Here is a 19,985-nt window from a genome sequence, read left to right as displayed (position 1 = left end):
CAAGCTGCAATTTTGGACAGCCGGAAAACCAAACTTACTTGATGATGCATTGATGATGATATGTATATCATTCTGTTCCAAATCACCACGGATCATAAAATTGGTGTCAAAGTCGCACACACTGATTGTACTGAATGTGATCTGCATGGCCATTAATATCACCATCTCTGCGCGCATGTGATCTGCATTTCTTCTCGAGATGTCGGCATCCATCCTCTGCAGATATTCCAACCACAACTTGCGACACGCCATACATCCTTGCAAGCCTCTTCTTCTTTCCTGAATTTTGTGGTTAATCATCTCAATCATATATATGTGCATGCTGGTTTGCTGCAGCACCCTTCTTGCTAGCTAGCTGGCAACACCTTCCAAGGTGTGTGGTGTAAATTAGGAATGCTAACTAGTATAAAACTATCTTATAAAAATAACTTCACTTTATAAAAATATCTTCATTTTATATAATGTATTATAAAAAGTATTGTGAAGACTGATATGTGTATCATTAATCGTCTATCTTTTTCTTACTTAAAAATATCTACACAAGCAAGCTAGCAACAATGGATGGACAAAATATCGAGAATTTTTAATATCATCATAGCTCAATTTTCATATTATATTCGTCATGCAATTAGATAGCACATTAAATTATAAGCTTGGGTAGAAAATCAACACGATGATATGGGTATAAAAACTTATTTTATTTTTTTGGAATAATAACTAAATAAACTTTTAAAATTCGAATAGAAATTCAATTAGACGCAAACCATACATGATCCCACTAATCGGGATGGTGTATTTTTTTAGTCTAATATTTGTTTGATCTCCCTCGATCCCGGTCGGGCTCCCCTTTATTTTTGGTCATGTACAGTACACATTTGCATATGCTCCCTACAGTACGAACATCTATAATTATGATAACGTGTACAAATGGCGGCCGAAATATTGAAAGCATAAAATTTGTTATAAAATAGATTTTATATATATATATATATATATATATATCATATCAATTTATAAATTTACTTTTATAAAAAAATTTAACAACACTTTAAATAGGGATTTTTGGGATATTATATATAAATGACAAATCATATCAAGTATATTTTCAACGTTTAATATTATATACAATTATAAATTGCATAAGTATCATGTATTTTTTAAAAAAAATAATAAGATTTATTATTAAAAAATTATTTTTTTAATAAATTTTTTTTAATAAATTATATATATATATATATTTTAAATACATAATACTTATCCGCTCTATGAACACATATATATCATTTTTGAGATAACTTGGGAGAGAATCTCCTTTGACTTTTCGTGACCACAATTTTTCAAGGAACAACTAACAATGTTTTGTAACTTTTGTTGTGTTTTCTTAAAGAATAAATATAGATAAAAATTATTATTAGAAGTATCTATTTTATATACATGATGTGGTATCATCTAGACCATACATCTTTTTAAGTGAGTATTAGAAATAATCAACTAGAAGTAACCACACAATGAATATAAAATATGCACTATTATAATGACTTCTCTCTAACATTACTCTTTCGCAAAATTTCTGGAGGCATCATTTTCTACACTGTCCCACTTGTCTGCAGCCTGCAGCCTGCAGCGTGCGAGGAGGGTCCGAGTTAAATCAACTTCCACACAGAAAGAATCTCTCCTACCCAAACTTATCAATTAATAATTTAATAGCCCGCCTCATGATGGAGGAGAGAGAAAGAAAAATGTCAATGATAAGGTCAGCTTTCTAGTAACACCAATTCTTTGTGAAGTGTAGGCTTCAACAACAATCTGGTTATAAATATAATCATGCATGCATGAGTCAGTACTGCCATGCCCTCCATATCAATTACTTTATACCAAGTTCTTTCCTATGTTCATAAAAAAAAAAAAATGGGTTCTTTTCTATGCATCTTGTTTAGCAAATCTTTCTAATTATTCAGTTGCTTTTGTAGTGCATGCATCAAAAGAAATATATTATAACTGATCAGATATTTGCACAGTTAGGTGTCATTTTGGATGACAAGTTGAGCCCATACTGCTGCTAGTGCCAGCATATGTATATTATCTATAGAAGATATCCTGTCTCATAATTTGAGGGTCATTTGTAAGCTGTGAGCAGTAAATTGGTGGTGGCAGAAAAGACACAGGAGCTAGATTCTGGGGTTCACTAATTCACAGGAAGGTTTTTACTTTCTAATTATGGGTTCCAATTAAGAAGAAGACAAAGAAGTACCAATTGACAACTTGTGCTGATCTATTGCATGATAATTCTATGGTCTACCATTGAAGCTAGCTAGAACAACAGAAGTGCGGAAAGAATCCAGGTGAGTCTATGCATTAAAACAGCATTTCTTCTCATAAATCTGTCATTCTTGTCTCATCATTTTATACTTTGTTTCTAAGTTTCATCCTCTGGGATTATATATGGATTTTTCAAGTAATTTGGATCATCTTTTCACGTCGAAAGGTTTTAGAGAGTGCAGAGATAATTTATCTTGGAGCCATGAACATGGAATTAGAAGCCAAAGAAAAGAAAGAGATTGAAAGAGAAGATTTAGGAGGACAGCCTTTTGAGGAAGTAACTGAGGGGTCGAAGGCAATCCCGCCATGGAGGAACCAAATAACGATAAGGGGATTAGTAGTGAGTGTTATGATTGGCACCATGTACAGTGTGATAGCCATGAAGCTGAACCTCACAACCGGGATAACTCCTAATCTAAATGTTTCTGCTGCTCTTCTTGCTTTCGTATTTGTTCGGACATGGATAAAAGTCCTCGAGAAAGCTGGTTTTGTATCAAAGCCATTCACTCGGCAAGAGAATACAATGATACAAACTTGTTCAGTTGCATGCTATAGCATTGCTGTTGGAGGTTTGAGGCCGCTTTAATATTTCAGATTTTGAAAATTAAATACGCCATTTTTTCCCACTTTTTACTTACTTCCAATAATTTTGATGTAATCTAACAACTCCTCTTCTCTTTTAATGAACTGCAGGTGGATTTGCTTCTTATCTCTTGGGATTAAACAGGAGGACATATCTTTTGGCAGGCGTCAACAATGAGGGGAACTCCCCAAACAATGTTAAGGAACCTGGATTTGGTTGGATGACTGGCTACCTGTTTTTAGTCTGTTTTATTGGCCTTTTCGTCTTAGTTCCTCTAAGGAAGGTATATATATATGATTTCTTGTTGGTGGTAACCAATTAATTCAGTCCTCGTTTGTTTTTGCAGATGAGATGAGATGAGTTGAAATAAAAATTTAATAAAATATTTTTAGAATATATTTTTGTAATATTATTTTTATTTTTAAATTTAAAAAAATTGAATTACTTATTTTATTTTGTGTGTAAATTTAAATAAATTGTAATGATTAGATAAAATGAAATGAAAATAATTGTAAAAACAAACGAGATCTCAATTTCACGAATGATTCAACTCAACAAATTCAGCAAAACCATGATGATTTTTTTTTTAAAAAAAAAAAACATATTCTAGAAAATTATATATGCTATATTATTGAAGTAGAAATTCAATAGATTTGCTTGATCACACTGTTTCTCCTTTTTTGGTCAACGATTTTAGATCTCCTTTTCCATTTTGCAGATAATGATAGTAGACCTCAAATTAACATATCCAAGTGGCATGGCAACTGCGGTACTCATTAATGGATTCCATACTCAGGGGGATAAGATGGCTAAGTACATGACATGATCTTATAAATTTCTAGTATCTATCAATTTCTATGAACAAAAAACCATCTAAAAATCAAAACTCATGAAACTGATCATCAAAGACATGATTAATTTGCAGGAAGCAAGTGCGGGGATTCATGAAATATTTTTCAATCAGTTTCTTTTGGGGCTTCTTTAAGTGGTTCTTCAGTGGTAAAGACGAATGCGGATTCGCACACTTCCCTACTTTTGGATTGCAAGCGTATAAGAAAACGTATGCATGCATGATCTGTTTCTTCCTCTGCTGCTTTTGAGCTGATGATCAACATGTTAATTAGTGATTTTATTTAAATATTTGATCATCGGAAGGATTTAATTTGCAGATTCTACTTCGACTTTAGCGCGACATTTGTTGGAGCTGGCATGATTGTTTCCCATCTCGTTAACTTTTCTTTGCTTCTTGGAGCTGTGCTTTCCTTTGGAGTAATGTGGCCGCTCATTGGTCGGCTTAAAGGAATTTGGTTTTCTGAAAGTTTGGAAGAAAGTGACATGAAAAGTTTATATGGTTACAAGGTCTCACTTTTTCTATCTCATGGACTACTTCTTCTTCTGCTACCAATGGTCGCCAATTTACAGTATTTTTATTTTATTTTTTTTTTTTTTTGGGTTTGTTTTTTGCAGGTTTTTTTATCCGTTGCTTTGATCCTAGGTGATGGTATGTACAATTTCATTAAGATATTGGTATGCACAATCATCGAAATCCGCAGCAGATTAAAGAAGAAGGACCTCGAAATGGGTAATATGAACAGTAGCCTTGGAATTTGCATTTCTACATGTTACTTATAATTGGTTTCCTTAAACCTAGATCCTGGAAAGACTCAAAAGACGCATGATGTGTACGAGGAACCGGCATGTTAGTATGTGTTAATTTTCATAAAAATGTTATTTATAATCTTTGATATGTAAATATGTGTTTATATGAAAAGATAATAATGATAAATCACATGTTGACATATGGTATGGAGACGATAAGTATCACGTGTGAATCTAAATATTAACACATACTCGAACGGTAATAAATACGCATAGTGACACGTGTACAATTTTTTTATATCAGTAATCGAATTCATCAGTGGCTACAATCGTTTAATTGACCATACTAATTTGGTTAGTTAATTAGTTACTTCTTCTAACAATTTCTCTTCTTTTTTTTTTCTCCCATGCAGATGTGTATGGCCAAGAGAAGCCAATTGAAGTAATGAAACGGAACGAGATTTTCATTAGTGAAAACATTCCCATGTGGTTTGCAGCCGTTGGATATGTCATCTTTGCCATCATTTCCATAATTGTGATCCCATTCATGTTTCCTCAACTTAAATGGTACTATGTTGTCGTAGCCTATTTTCTAGCTCCATCTCTGGCATTCTGCAATGCTTATGGAGCTGGACTGACGGACATAAACATGGCCTACAATTACGGGAAAGTGGCACTCTTCGTCTTAGCAGCGTTGACTGGAAAAGAAGATGGCGTGGTGGCTGCGCTTGTTGGGTGTGGACTCGTCAAATCTGTTGTTTCTGTGGCTTGCATTCTGATGCAAGATTTCAAGACTGCCTACTTGACTTGCACTTCCCCCAAAGCAATGTTCTTGAACCAAGCCATTGGCACAGCATTAGGCTGTGTGACGGCTCCCCTTAGCTTCTTCCTTTTTTACAAGGCATTTGATGTGGGAAACCCGGATGGAGAGTTCAAAGCTCCTTATGCCTTGATCTATAGAAACATGGCAATTCTAGGTGTGCAAGGCTTCTCTGCTCTTCCTCGCCACTGCCTGCAAATGTGCTATGGCTTTCTTGCCTTTGCAGTTGGAGTCAATGTGGTGCGCGATATTTCCCCACAGAAGGTCGGAAAATATATGCCGCTTCCAATGGTCATGGCGGTGCCTTTTCTGGTCGGGGCATACTTTGCAATTGATATGTGCATTGGGAGTTTGATTGTTTTTATGTTGCACAAGCTTGATTCTAAGAAGGCCGAGTTGATGGTTCCCGCGATTGCTTCTGGATTGATTTGCGGGGAAGGGCTCTGGACCCTCCCCGCTGCAGTTCTAGCTCTGGCCAAAATAAAACCACCGATCTGCATGAAATTTTTGCATTCCTAGAAAAAGCTTTCGGAGGACTTGGCTGATAGCATTATAGGACGGGGTAATCCCCGACTCAAATTAGTCAATTATAGGTGCAAATAAAATCCTAATAAGCTATGTGCAAGGTGTAGAACGCATTGTATCCATTCTCAAACAACAATAAAAATGCATCGCATCACTCGCTTGTCTTGTGTGATTTCCCTTTATTTCTTTCCCCTTTTTCGGATCCAGGGCACTGCCTCACGAGTTCATCAACTAGCAAGAGTAAAGAAGAGAAATATTGGAGGGAAAAATTTGGTATTTTTCTTCTTATTGGAAAGCATGCTTGAGAATCACGGTTTGATTAAATTATTAATTGTCTAAGCCTTTTTTATTCCTTTGGTCAAATGCTTGGGTCATTGTCAAGAATAACATGGAGGAATGGAACACTGAAATGAGTTAAGGATGGCTTCTCGTTGAATGTCTCAAACGTTCAGTACCTAAAATATGCATGCGCTATATGTCTATCAAACGAAAAGTACAACCAGCTAAATCAGGAAAGCCAAATTGGATTAGGCATGATAATGTCCCAGACTTCTCTAAAATATACAATAGCTTTATTCCAATGAGCCAATTAAATAAAATGAAATGTTAGTCATCTGAACAAAAACATCGCACCGGTGATAAAGATAACAAATGATCAGCTAGTTATGATACCTGCTAGAACATCACTCTTCCTGCGTGCATATATTGTGTAAACTAGACGGATTGCATCAAGCCATCCATCCAAGGATTCCCACGAGTCAGCAACCTGTAGGATCAACAGAAAATATTGAATTAAGACCTTACCATTTGAAAATCCAGTGCTTTGATCCACTTTTCCTACATAATAATTTATGGAGGAACATTAACAAAGAATAGAACAATTGTTCTCATCTCCCTTATCATCTTGCAAATTAGAAAACAGAGTTTTGAGGCCATCATTTGCAGTACAAGATGAATGCAGATTGTTGAGAATGGCACGGACCATAGAGCACAGTTTTATATATATCACAACAGCTCACCTTTTTTTTTATATTTAAAAGAAAAAATCAGATCCATATATTGCCTCGTTATATATTTAAGATACAAAGACCGGTAGTTGAGACAAGTAAGCCCAAACACCAATTGCATCCATGTAGCACACCCCATGTAGGATGAGTGCGCAAGCAAAAAATTTAATTTGCATCAGGAAGGGATGAAATTCAAGTGCCCCCACGGAGTAAATGTCAAAGAAAAATACTATACATCATCCTTTCAGCATTCCTTGATGTGGTATCAAATGATTGATGGACAAGTGAAACATGCCAAATAGTTTTCCAATCATTTAAGGCCACATCATAGGATGATGAGAGTACAATGAATAATAGGATCATGAGTAGCATGTCAAAATCACATAACTTTGTAATAATCTTGACTTAAAATGTTTAATTTGTTACTCCTGGTGTTTAAAACAAAATGTATGAAGAGTTTTAAATCAATTATAGGGTCCTAAAAAGTCATACATTTATACTACAGCTTTATTCATAACCTGCAAATGCTCAAGATAATCTTCATATGGCCAAAATTATCAGGTTTGACACCCACATTAAGTGCTACAAGTTGACATTCAAATTACAGAACTCTTGTTCATAACATGCAAATGCAGACTTGATCTTTAGTCTGGCTAAGAATAATTGGTTTTGAACTTACAATGCAGGAAAACAAAAATGAGTCTGGAAAACAAAAGATAAGCTTACCATGAAAACTGGCCCATTAATTGTATCAATGCAGAGGCCTGCACCAGGTGGCAAAGTCAGATCAGCACATGCTGATACAGAAACTATATCTGGAACATCAATTCTGATGCCCCCTTTGTCATTGTTCACTACATCCCCTGTATTTCCAGAGAGGCTTTGTGGCACTTGTTTTTGCTCAACTTTGTTTACCTGATGAGAGGGATGACAAAGAAACTTCGTTGAGAATAAAGAAACGATGATCCTTCGCCACAGTTTACCAGCCTATCCAAACCAATGTATGTGCAGTGACTAAAGGAAAGTCTAAGCCACAAGTGAGATTTATAATCCAAAAAAGACTAGTCAATATTATAATTGGAGCCCCGCGAATCATTATAGACCGTAAGAACTTCTCCCTCCCGGGTAAGTAGGACTGTTAATTCGGGTTCTGGCCCGGGAACCCGGTTTCAAACCCGGGCCGGAACCCAGACTGGGTTAGACCCGGGCCAGAACCAAGATGAATCCGGATTTTAAATCCGGAACCTGGATTTACAACGCGGTACCTGGGTTTTTTTTTTTTTCAGTTTGAATGTTTTGATGTTTCTTTTTTTTTTTTTTTGTTCCTTTTTAAGTTTTTTTTTTTTTTTTTTTATCTGGAAATTCTTTAAATGCAAATGTACTAGAAAGTAAACTTCTACCTATCAGGAATGCAGAAAATAGAAACCTTACAAAAAAGATGGTAAAAACTTTCAAAAACATTGGTAAAAATGAAGCAGTAACTAGTATGCACGTCAAAAGTGGAAGTATAGTTTGCAAAGTACCTGCTATATGTGCACGCTATATTTAATATGGACCCATGTCTCAGAAGTGAAAATGATAGGAATTCCTGATGCTTAAAATTCAGACAACGAAAAATAATGGAGAGATGGACAACATTTCCAGATCAAAACCTTCAAACTGGAAAAAAAAAAAAAAAAAAGATTCCGGGTTCCAGGCCGGGAAAAAAACCCAGCCCAGATGAACAGTCCTACAGGTAAACTGGGATTCCATTCACCACTCCTCTCATACCATATATGAGGTATTGAAGTATGGTTTTAATATACATAATGTTATTACTTGACAATATAACAAGGAAACAAATCAGCGTTTACCTGAAGAAGCCCTTCATGGTTTAAAACAAATTGGGAACGTTTCCAATCAATATGAGGTGCCACTAGTTTCCCGACAGGCGGTGCTGTCAAGTATCCAACTTTCAGATGCGGCAAAGGTAGCTGTCAATAGTTAATTTCTGTCAATGGTTCCCTCAACCAAACTCATTGAAACATAATAACATATAGAGAGAACCTTACTATCATTCGGACTGAGAAATTCATTTAAATTTTCATTAGGAGTGCTAAATGAACCATTATGAACATACAATCAACCACAACATCAAGAGATAGGGAATGATAACTACTAACCATGGAACGAACCAGCCGCAAGGCACTGCTGTAAACCTAAATAAAACGTCATTAGGTTAGTCAGTGGAAAACTGAAATTGATGTACGCACCTATAAAGCATCAGAAAGCAAGGGCAAAGGAAAAGATAAGACTCTTTAAATCTCACTTCAGATAAGTATTTCTCCGCCCATTTTGGGATTTCACTGCCATGTTTATGTTAGAGTGAACATTTTATTACCTAGGTAAACAAATAATATTGCTAGATACAAAATACAATTATACTTACTGAATAATTTGGTTTCAATGCATGAGCAGCTGCAATGTAGATAGCAGATTGGCTATATAACTCGTTAGGAGAGACTTCTTTAGCATTGTCTGATCCCCCAATTCTTAGTGTGTCCTCTGCTAATCCATACTGCAAATAATGACACCATGAGTTTGGGTTGCACGAGATATAGTGGATACTGAAGACGAACAAATGTACAAATATAAGATCATGGTATCTCAAATATGGAAGGTTAAGTTACCAACTGACCAAAACAGTTCCAAGGTTGTAAATTGCTCGGTGGAAGTCAAACTGCAACCGAATGGCTGCACGAAACTGCATCAGAAGACCAGTCAAACATATCATAATAAAAGAACAAACAGTGGAAACTATTCTTAGGATACAAAGAAAATCTTAGGTCTCAGATGCAAAGTTATATTGCTAGTTGCTCCCATACAGTTACCCAAAAACTCTGATCTTTTCAAATAAGTTTTGTACCTTACTAACTGCAGTTCTTACAATTCTTTGCTTTTCCCGTGCAGGAACAATTGCACTGAGTTCCTAAATTTCACATTAAAAACATAAATCAAATCAAACTTGCCAACTAAACACAGGACATATTTGACAAATTGTTGAAATACTCCTAGAAAATGGAACAAAACAAGAGTAAAATTACATCAGAAAAAATGAAAATAAAAAAAAAAACTAATTATTGAGGAATGCGAATATAACAAAAAGTACCTGCAGAGCAAGACCCCAATTATTGAGTGCCTGAAACAGATTTCAAAAGAGTGAGTACCAAAGAATGCAATGTAAATAATTTCACGAGCTTTGATGCATCAACAAGGGAGAAAAAAGGCAGAAAAATGGAAAGAAAGGAGAAAGGTGAGAATAAAGATGCTGGAGTACCCCATATGAAACCATAAACAACTTAACAATTTCTTCAAAGATACCTGAGGACTGTTCCAATTGAGTTGGATGGCTTTTTCATAGTTTTTTGTTGCCTATAAAACAAAATTTTAAAAAAAAAGTACTGTTTTAATTTCTCTAGTTCTAGAACACAAGGGAAAGAGCATAACAATTAAGGATAAAACGTAGATGGTAGACAAGACAATGAAAATATGGAAGAGGGAATTTGCATCAAGCATCATTAATGCCTTTTAATGTCACAAAGGTCAGCTATTTTTTTTTTTTTATAAGTAAGAGATAAACTTTATTGATGTGAATGAAATAGGCATGTACCTAGTACACAGGAAGTATACAGTTGAACACCTAAATACATTCTATGAGTGATGAACTAAAGATAAGAATTCATGAATATCATCCCCATTTAATACAATAGCTGAAAACCAAAGCAATAAAGTATGCAGAAAAAAATTCTTCAGCTCCATCATTGTTCGTTCCTTGTCTTCAAAGCATCGCATATTCCTTTCCGTCCAAATACACCACATAATACACAACGGAATCATTCTCCAAACTGCTGCCACTTGATGACTGCCCTGCAATTTTCTCCAACAACCCATCAACTCCACCACTCTCCTAGGCATTACCCAAGCCACACCGACCCGTCGAAAAATCTCATCCCACAACCCTCTTGCTACATCACAATGCAGTAAAAGATGATCTACCAATTCTCCATTCTTTCTATACATGTAACACCAATCCAGCACAACACATCCTCTCTTCCTCAAATTGTCCGTGGTCAAGATCTTCCCAAGGGCGGCATTCCAAACAAAGAAAGCAACTCTAGAGGGCACTCGAGACCTCCAGATGTTCCTCCAAGGGAATGAGGTATGGTCCTGTGAAATCAAAATTTTGTAATACGCATTTACTGTGAATTTCTTGTGATCCTGGAACCTCCATTTCAAGCTATCATGTTGCACCATAGTAGACCCTACAGAATGTAGCAAACTGAAAAAATCTGAAACCATAGATAATTCCCAATCATGAATATCTCTATTAAAAAGAATATTCCATTGATGTGAACCATGAGCAAATAATCGCACATCCGCCACAGAAACCTCCTTATTAACTGCAATACGATATAAAGCTGGAAACACCCTTTCCAATGCATGTTCTCCACACCACACATCCCGCCAAAAACTGATTCGGTTACCCTCACCTGCGACAAAACGAATATGATTTACAAAACTAATCCACCCATTCCTTATAAACTTCCATAGCCCCACTCCATGCCCCCCTCTCACTTCTTTAGAACACCAACCACCCCAAGCAACACCATATTTAGCATCTATAGTTTCCCTCCACAAAGAACCCCCTTCCACATGATATCTCCAAAGCCATTTCCCCAACAACACTTTATTAAAAGTTCTCAAATTACACACACCCAACCCCCCGTACTCAACTGGAGAACATACTGTCTTCCAATTAACCAAATGAACTTTCTTCTCCTCCCCTAAGCCTCCCCATAGAAATGCCTTAAAGAGTTTCTCAATCTATTCCCGACCCCTGCAGGCATAGGAAAAAGAGATAAAAAATAAGTGGGAAGGTTTTTGAGGGTACTCTTGATAAGAGTGAGACGACCCCCTTTCGATAGATACACCATTTTCCATCCAGCCAATATTTTCTCTATCTTCTCTACCACCCCATCCCATATAGCTCTACTCTTGAAAGTAGCACCTAACGGAAGACCCAGATATTTCATTGGGAACGAGGACACCCTGCAACCCAGAAGACTTGCTAGATTGCGTATATTAGGGACCACACCCACCGGAACCAACTCAGACTTGTGAAGGTTCACCTTGAGCCCTGATATTGCTTCAAAACAAAGTAGTAATGCACGCAAAGTTTGGACCTGACTCCTATCCGCTTTACAAAACAACAGATTGTCGTCTGCAAAAAGGAGATGTGAAATGATACAAGGGCTACCAGAGCCATTTCCCACCTGAAAACCAGATAAGAAACCCCCACTAACAGTAGCCTGCACCATCTTACTCAATGCCTCCATAACTATGACAAAAAGAAAGGGAGATAACGGATCACCCTGTCGTAATCCCCTCGAGCTATAAAAAAAGCCAGCAGGAGTGCCATTAACTAGCACTGAAAACCGGACCGTTGAAATACAATAACGCATCCAAGAAATCCACCTATCTCCAAAACCACACCTCTTCAACAAATACAAAAGGAAATCCCAGTTCACATGATCATAAGCCTTCTCCATGTCTAGCTTGCAAAGAATACCTGGACTTCCCTCCCTCAATCTAGCATCCAAACACTCATTTGCAATGAGCACCGAATCAAGTATATATCTCTCACGAATAAAAGCGTTCTGAGGCTTGGAGATAATATTTTCCAGCACTGGACTGAGCCGATTAGTAAGGACCTTAGAAATAATCTTATAGACACTGCTAACCAAACTTATTGGGCGAAAATCCTCAATATTCGACGCCCCATATTTCTTAGGAATGAGTGCAATAAAGGTCGCATTAAGTGATTTTTCAAACTTTTGATAAGCATGAAATTCACTGAACACCCTCAAGACATCACCTTTCACCACATCCCAACAAGTTTGGAAGAAACCCATTGAGAAACCATCCGGACCCGGCGCTTTGTCCTTAGCCATACCAGATATGACCTTGAAAATCTCATCTTCCTCAAAGGGTCTCTCCAAGACACTCACAAGCTGCGGATCAATTGCCTCAAACGGTAAGTCATCAAGCTTCGGCCTCCAAGTTGCTGATTCGGTAAGAAGAGTCTCATAATATTGTGCAATATGACTTTCTAAATCATCGGAAGAAGATAGCACTTGAGTACCTGAATGTAACAGCTCAATCGCATTATTACGTCGACGAGAATTAGCCATTTTGTGAAAAAACTTCGTACACCTATCACCCTCTTTCAACCAAAGGGCTCTAGATTTTTGTCGCCATGAAGTCTCTTCTAACAATAAAACCCTTTCCAACTCTGCCACAACCGTTACTTTTCTCAATAACTCCTCATCAGAGGCCCTTCCCAATAATTCCTTACCCTCCAACTCCTGCAACTCCTCCAACAAAATAGACTTTTGATTGTCAGTGTGACCAAAAACTTCCAAGTTCCATTTATTTAGATCTTGCTTTAGAGCCTTCAGCTTTCCTGCAAGAATAAAACTCGGAGTGCCACTAACCTGGTACGAAGTCCACCAAGTTCTCACCATCTCTACAAACCCGTTCACCTTAAGCCACATATTCTCAAACTTGAAATACCGGCGACCCCCATGAATGCCCCCACAATCTAAAAGAATGGGAAAATGGTCTGAACTGACTCTAGCTAACCTTTTCTGACTTACTTCTGGATAGTGGGCTTCCCAAAGCGGCGAGACAAGGAATCTATCAAACTTCGACCAAGCACGGCCGTTAGACCAAGTGTACTCACCCCCCACCAAAGGGAGGTCCATAAGATCCATATCAAAGATGAACTCAGAGAATTCCACCATGGCCTGAGTGTGTCGATGATGCCCCGATCATTCACTAGGAAAACGAATAATGTTAAAATCACCCCCCATGCACCACGGCACATCCCATAAAGAGTGTATTCCCGCCAATTCCTCCCATAACCGTCGTCTATCTCTATCTATGTTGGGACCATAAGACCCTTCAAAAGCCCAAATCCACTCGTCGCTCACATTTTTGAATAACACCGACACTGAGAACTCTCCAACACATTCCTCAATCGCCTCAACCACTCTTTTATCCCACATTAATAACACACCACCTGATGCTCCCTGAGAAGCCAAATAGGACCAACCCATGTAAGAACATCCCCAAATACTACGCACAAATCTTCTATCAATAAAACCCAACTTTGTTTCTTGCAAACATATCACATCACCCTTCCACAATCTCAATAAAGCTTTGATACTAAGACGTTTGTCCCTATCATTGAGACCCCTTACATTCCAAGAAACAATCTTAGGCTTCATTAAAACTTAACTTTCCCCTCCCTTTTGATCTAACCCTTCCACTACTTCCATCCTTAACATCATAATTGATGGAGCATGTTAAGCGTTTAAGTTCTCTATCTTGTTTTGTAGCTGATTTCGAACGACTAGCTTCAATAGCCACAAGGAGGGCCATAAATTGTTCCTCATAACCTCCAAAAGAGACCCCAAAAATTTTCTGTAACTCCTCTACCTTTTTAAAAATCCAATTCGTCGAACAACTCCCATAATCACTGGGAGGGAGTGTACATAGAGGAGTAAGAGCCCCCTCCTCCCCTATACTGTTATTAGGGAACAAAATCAATTCTGAAACACCCAACTTATTTGTTTCGCCACTTAAAACCATATTATTAAAAGGAATATCATCCCCAGAAATTATCTCATCAGGATTACTCATCACCAACAGTGGAGAAACACACGGAACCTCATCAGAAATTTCCCGCGTAACCTCCTCACCCCGTAAGGACTTCTCACTTTCCCACGGACCAGGCTGCTCGTGCACAGCTATAGGATCTTCGACCACCATGCTTAGCTCCGAAGGCCCATTCTCCGCCAAGATCCCTAGAGACGAGGACTCGGAGGTATTTCTCGGACTCTCTACCGCTATCGCTTCCACCAACAACTCCCCCTCCTCTAAATCTTCCCGTCGGAACTTCGTTACCATCACACCAGAGTGGTCGACCGAGGTCGTCAGCCACTTCTGTGCCGGCAGGGTTACCGGTAATGGGCTTATCGGCAAGTTCTGTCTCTGATCCGATATCTCGGGTCCGATAGATTTCCCTGACCCAACTGGAGCCACTGCCCTCCAGGCCTTCACAGTGCCTGCGGCCTGAACCTTGCCAAGGCCCAACTCACTGCCGTTCACAGGGCCTGCGGCCTTCTTGCCTAGGCCCAACACACTGCCATGACCCATTCGAGGCCCATCCTTACGGCCCACCACCTCCTTCAGCTCAGCCTTACCCTTAACGCAGCGTTTTAGGTAGCTGATTTCATCTAACACGCTGCCAACCTTCTCCTCCAAGCCAACTAACATCCTCAAAACACTTTCCTCATTTAACCCCAGCATTCTGCTTTCTTCTCCACCATACCACTGCACGTCTTCAGAATTGGTTACGTCTGACACCACGTCTAATGCAGCGCGATACGGTACCTTCTTCAACACCTCACTGTACGTCCTTGCTCCTCCTGCCCACGATAATGAAGCACCTCCCTCACCTCTGCTCTTCTTTGCAGCAGCAGCAGCTATCTGATGAATGTTTGAAACAGAGGGTGGAGAAATCGCCATTAAAATATCTCCAAGGTTCTTCCACCCCTCCCCCTTCCTTCCTTCTGGAATCACAAGCAATCCTCTCCTCTTATCACGACCAAATTCTGATATGGAGATAAAACTACCATTAAGATTACGACCCTTCCTCACTATTAACACAGTGTCTCCTTTTCTACGAGTTCGCAGAAACTCCTGAGGACCCAATGTTACTGCACATTCCTTCACCATAGAACCCAGCCAACCCAGAGTTTCCCAATCTACTGAAATATATTTCACTCCACGACGACTACTTTCTATAATCCTCCACCACCTAGCATTCTCCTTTCTGAACTCAAAAATCTTCTGATCAATGAATACCTCCTTACACAACCCCATCTAAACCAGCCCACAAACAAGACAACCCTAGTGATTCAGTGATACACTAATCCCCTCAGGGAGGAAAAGCCATTAATGAATCACTACCAACAGAAAGAAAAAAACCACAACAAAAACTGAAACTGTACGGAGAGAAAATATTGTAGAGAGTGGAAGAAATATTTAACAACTATATTTTAGATATACGGTGTAAACTTTTCAACCATACATTCAGGAAGGATATATGTTCAATTAACATATGCAAATAAAATCAAAGATTTAAGGAGATAAGTCTTGATGAATTTATCTTTCACGCCTATGAGAAAACACATCCTGCATTAAGGTCAGCTATTTAGAAAACATTAGAGCGCATGACTACATTCTAATAAGTAGACAATTGTTTTGTATCCTCGTCCCTCGATGCTCAAGTACTCCAACAATAATATCCATATGCAGCTGCCAAAAGTCAGGTTGAAACTACAGCAGCGGGCAAAAAATGCAGAAGGATGGCAAATATCATAACATTATGGAATTCAAAATCAAGCACGACTGATTACTGATATTAGGTAATCAAACCTGCTTCCATAGTTCTTCAGCCTCCTTCGTACGGCCACGAATTTTTGCCCGATCAGATATTGCAATAGCCCAATTATAGAAAGCCTGGAATTAAGAATGACATATTACTTTCACATGAAATATACTATCCAGTATCAATGGAAATTAGACAGACTTATGGAGAATATCATTGGTTTGGTGGGAATTTAAGGAGCCCCAATTTAGCAATACCAATGGCCTTATATCTTACCAGGAAAGGGGGAAATCATAGAGCAAATTCGAGCTATATTTGAACCCCAACTAACCACAGATCAAATGGTAAAAAATACCCACAGATCTGACATAAGTATGAACAAATAACTTTAAAGATCCTCTACCCCCCCGATCCCACCCCAGGGGGGCTCCACCTGCCTCCCTGCCCGTAGTTCCTTAGATGGCGTAGGTGTTCTGGGAGGCTATCATGATTCTTGCTAATATTTACTTCTAAAAATAGTATTACCAGTCATTTAAGAAGATTGACAAGTATAATGTGATGCATCCATACATCATGAAGCGAAGGGCAAAGACGGGTCGCCTCATCATACTTCTTACAAGCTTCCTCAAGCAAGGCATTCTTAGAAGGTGAAGCAGAATCTTGACTAACATTATCTGCACTTTCCTGCAAGCCAAATGAGGTGAAATAAAATGCACCTTGACGCTCTTATAAGTAATTAGAATGCCCTTAAATAACAATATTACAAAAACTCTTTCCATCACAACAAATTGAGAAACTCAAGCATCTTTAAAAAATAATGGGCTGAAATAGCCAAAACGTCAGATATCAATTTTGCGTTCCATATTAAACACCTTTAACTCATTCATTCCAAACAAACATTGTAGGTAAATGATGACCGTCGCAGAAACTTGTCATATCAAAACTTCACACTACAGGAAAATGCTTTTACTTGCTATAATTTATACTATAAAGGCATAAACACTCTTGAAATATATCACTTCATGAATATATTCAAGGTAACAGATAGCCAAGTTATCAGGTTACTACCAAAGCCATCCGGTTGAAGTTTTCATAGAGTGAAAGAATAATAAAATCCATTGACGTCAAAACTTTGAGAAGCAGATGAGACAGTATTTCAGACCTGAAGAACCAATGCCCAATTGTATAGTGCATCATAATCTTCTGGATTTCTCTCTATAGCAGAAGCGTACCTACAAAAGTTGAGTAAAGAATATAACTTTAGAACGGAACTCTAAAAGAGTTTACAATCTTCTTTTTTTTAAACAGATTTTCAAGTCTAAGCAAGTGGTTTAAAACACAGTATAGTTCCCACATACACCCAATTATATCTTTTGTTAAGAGTAAGGCAAAAATTTGACAATACAGAGAGGTTGATGACTAAGAATGATAAGATGACGGTACCTCCTAGCTGCAAATGTAAGAATCCGTTGGCGAGACCGGCCTTCCTCATCTACACCAGTCACACTATTAATTAAGTCCATAGCAGCATTGTTTTGGTCTACATGTTGCTGTGGGCTTTCTTGACTAAACAATCGAAAAGCAAAGAGTTAAAAGGAAATTTTTTGTAAAAGAAAATAAGTACACAGTTATTTTTTCTTCATGCTGATATAGAAGTTACAGAAGAATATCGGCACAGGACAATATTAAAAACAATGTTTCCTTGGTAATTGAAAGGTATTTTGTCTATTTTGAACTTGATATGGAATCAAGTTTCAGGGAACAAAAAAGGATTTTGTGCAGATTCCGTGCATGTAAGATATGAGCGCATAGGTCTGCATAAAAAATGAATAACGAGGAAAGCCACATTGTCTGATGCTGCTAGGAAAAATATGTATATCAACAGAAACATCTGCTAAATGGGTAAATAAACATCAGAACACCCCCATGTGTCATAAATCATGGTTCATGTTAACGTGCCTCTATTCAATCATAGGATGCCCAAGGTAATCAACTTAAATAATGTCACAAAATTCCATTTCTTTCATCAAACTGGTTCGCAAGGAAACAGAATCAAAGGATATTTTTCCAATAGTTCTATCTTCTCGCAAGCAGCAATGTCGTGTCATTGCAAATTCAGGAGGACCTAGAGATTGTACTCCCAAAGTTCTATAATCGATGTCGGGTATACTCAGCTAGACTGAGTGAAGCCTAATTTCAATGAAAAAGGGGTAAAAGCAAGTGAATCAAAACACGGAAACAAATATCAACCAAATTCCAGATTCTGATGAAAACACCAGCGAGTAATATTTAAAAAAATAATGAAATTGCGTTAGCGACGACAATTGAACCACTCTTGAGTACACAGGTAAGATCATGATATATATATATATATATATATATATATATATATATAATGCCTTAAGAGAGAAATTCACTGATTTCACATGATGTAAACCAATTGCCTATAATATTTAGTACATCGCGATCCATTATGGCAGATTTTATGAGCTATATTCAAAGACAAAAAGTGTTAATCCCGCATGTTTTGGTGTTAATTAAAATTAGAAGATGTGTTTAAGCGAATGCGAAAGAGCACTGACCTGTAAGGCGAGGTAGCATCTGGTCCGGTCTCGTCTGGCTCGTCGCCTTTCAATCCACTGAGCAACTCCCTCATCGTGAACGTTCGGCTTCCTTCGTCTTTGCGCAGCTGACGCTCAGTTGAAGCATTCGCTGCTTTGTTATCAGCCTCATTGGATTGGATCGAGCTTTCTTTAAGTTCTTGGGGATCGGGATCTGTATCTGTCGCCACTGGTGGTTCCAGCTTGGGCTCCGGCACTGACTCTGATTCTGCCGGCTCTGTTTCTGGTTCAGGTTGAGCCACTGGCTTTGGTTCCGGCTCCGAAGGTTCTGTTTCGACTCCGTTCTGCAATTCAGATTCCTCGGCGGTCGCGGACATGTTGGTGGGGCCCGGAGAGAGAGCGAGAGATATGTAACTGCTTAACTGGCCAGGGAACCTAACGGGAGCATAGCTTATAACTTGAGGACTATAGATTATTGAGCACAAGTAAATTAGTAATTCTATTAAAAAGTTATTTATTATTTGATAATTATATGTTTAAAATATTTTTTAATAAAATTTATTTGAGAGTAAATTTAAAAAATATAGAAATTATAATTATTTAAATTTTTAAAAATTATGACTATTTTTAAAATTTTTAAAATTATAATTATCTTAAAGTTGTATAGATATTTTTATTTATTGAATAAAATGTGAATTACATTTTGTATTATCTAGAAAAACATAAATAATATTTTTTCTCAAACACACCTTTTAACGTATTTAAAATTAAAAATATTTTAATATGTCACATTCAAACAACCTAATTTTTTATTAAAAAACTTTTTAGACTATTTAAACAATTTCTAAGAGTATTACGGTAATCAACAGCCCTTTATGAACAGTGAAAATATGACAGAATGTTAAAGAAAAATTCTTCTTCACACTCTACTGTGTGAAGAAGCCCCAGCATGTGCTGGGTTGAAAAAAAAAAAAAAAAATTCTTCACAGTGTGCTGCGGCTTCCGGCTATTCCCAACAATTCTCAATGTTAAATGACGTGGTTTGGTCTTTACATAAAAAATAAATCTTTTTATT

General features: G+C 37.7%; 2 protein-coding genes across 5 annotated transcripts; one reads left to right on the top strand and one right to left on the bottom strand.

Moving 5' to 3' along the window:
• Window positions 1-1,826: 1,826 nt before the first annotated feature.
• Window positions 1,827-6,028, top strand: LOC109021705 (metal-nicotianamine transporter YSL1-like). 3 transcript variants are annotated; one of them, XM_035687850.1, is made up of 8 exons: window positions 1,827-2,342; window positions 2,502-2,888; window positions 3,013-3,185; window positions 3,621-3,715; window positions 3,828-3,962; window positions 4,072-4,261; window positions 4,370-4,484; window positions 4,915-6,028. In XM_035687850.1, the coding sequence occupies exons 2-8, from the start codon at window positions 2,522-2,524 to the stop codon at window positions 5,838-5,840; spliced, it is 2,001 nt and encodes a 666-aa protein (XP_035543743.1). In that variant the 5' UTR covers window positions 1,827-2,342; window positions 2,502-2,521; the 3' UTR covers window positions 5,841-6,028. The 3 variants fall into 3 exon arrangements, with proteins under 3 accessions (XP_035543743.1, XP_018859942.1, XP_018859941.1); XM_019004397.2 differs by having other exon boundaries at window positions 2,493-2,888; XM_019004396.2 differs by having other exon boundaries at window positions 2,486-2,888.
• A 270-nt stretch (window positions 6,029-6,298) lies between these two features.
• LOC109021706 (protein HLB1-like) lies at window positions 6,299-19,391 on the bottom strand. 2 transcript variants are annotated; one of them, XM_019004399.2, is made up of 14 exons: window positions 18,932-19,391; window positions 17,793-17,915; window positions 17,512-17,581; window positions 16,920-17,033; window positions 16,397-16,480; window positions 10,214-10,264; window positions 10,002-10,031; window positions 9,759-9,821; window positions 9,531-9,596; window positions 9,282-9,410; window positions 9,016-9,051; window positions 8,707-8,826; window positions 7,580-7,768; window positions 6,299-6,612 (listed from the first exon to the last, which is right to left on the bottom strand). In XM_019004399.2, exons 1-14 carry the CDS (start codon window positions 19,285-19,287, stop codon window positions 6,502-6,504), a joined length of 1,542 nt encoding a protein of 513 aa, XP_018859944.1. In that variant the 5' UTR covers window positions 19,288-19,391; the 3' UTR covers window positions 6,299-6,501. The 2 variants fall into 2 exon arrangements, with proteins under 2 accessions (XP_018859944.1, XP_035543744.1); XM_035687851.1 differs by lacking the exon at window positions 10,214-10,264 and having other exon boundaries at window positions 18,932-19,344.
• Window positions 19,392-19,985: the final 594 nt, after the last annotated feature.

Source organism: Juglans regia, chromosome 2 (genome assembly GCF_001411555.2).
Source record: "Juglans regia cultivar Chandler chromosome 2, Walnut 2.0, whole genome shotgun sequence".
Taxonomy (NCBI): domain Eukaryota; kingdom Viridiplantae; phylum Streptophyta; class Magnoliopsida; order Fagales; family Juglandaceae; genus Juglans; species Juglans regia.
Note: the sequence above shows the minus strand (reverse complement) of the source record. Positions and strands in the feature narration are given on the sequence as shown.

What these genes read in the sequence shown, in the direction of transcription:
- LOC109021705 (XM_035687850.1), top strand. Translation starts at nt 2,522, where the DNA reads ATGAACATGGAATTAGAAGCCAAAGAAAAGAAAGAGATTGAAAGAGAA. An exon ending in TTGCAAGCGTATAAGAAAAC is followed by an intron (nt 3,963 to 4,071) that starts GTATGCATGCAT and finishes TTTAATTTGCAG; the next exon opens with ATTCTACTTCGACTTTAGCG. An exon ending in AAAGTTTATATGGTTACAAG is followed by an intron (nt 4,262 to 4,369) that starts GTCTCACTTTTT and finishes TGTTTTTTGCAG; the next exon opens with GTTTTTTTATCCGTTGCTTT.
- LOC109021706 (XM_019004399.2), bottom strand. Translation starts at nt 19,287, where the DNA reads ATGTCCGCGACCGCCGAGGAATCTGAATTGCAGAACGGAGTCGAAACA. An exon ending in CTGAAGAACTATGGAAGCAG is followed by an intron (nt 10,265 to 16,396) that starts GTTTGATTACCT and finishes TTTGTTTTATAG; the next exon opens with GCAACAAAAAACTATGAAAA. An exon ending in ATTGGGGTCTTGCTCTGCAG is followed by an intron (nt 9,822 to 10,001) that starts GTACTTTTTGTT and finishes TGTGAAATTTAG; the next exon opens with GAACTCAGTGCAATTGTTCC.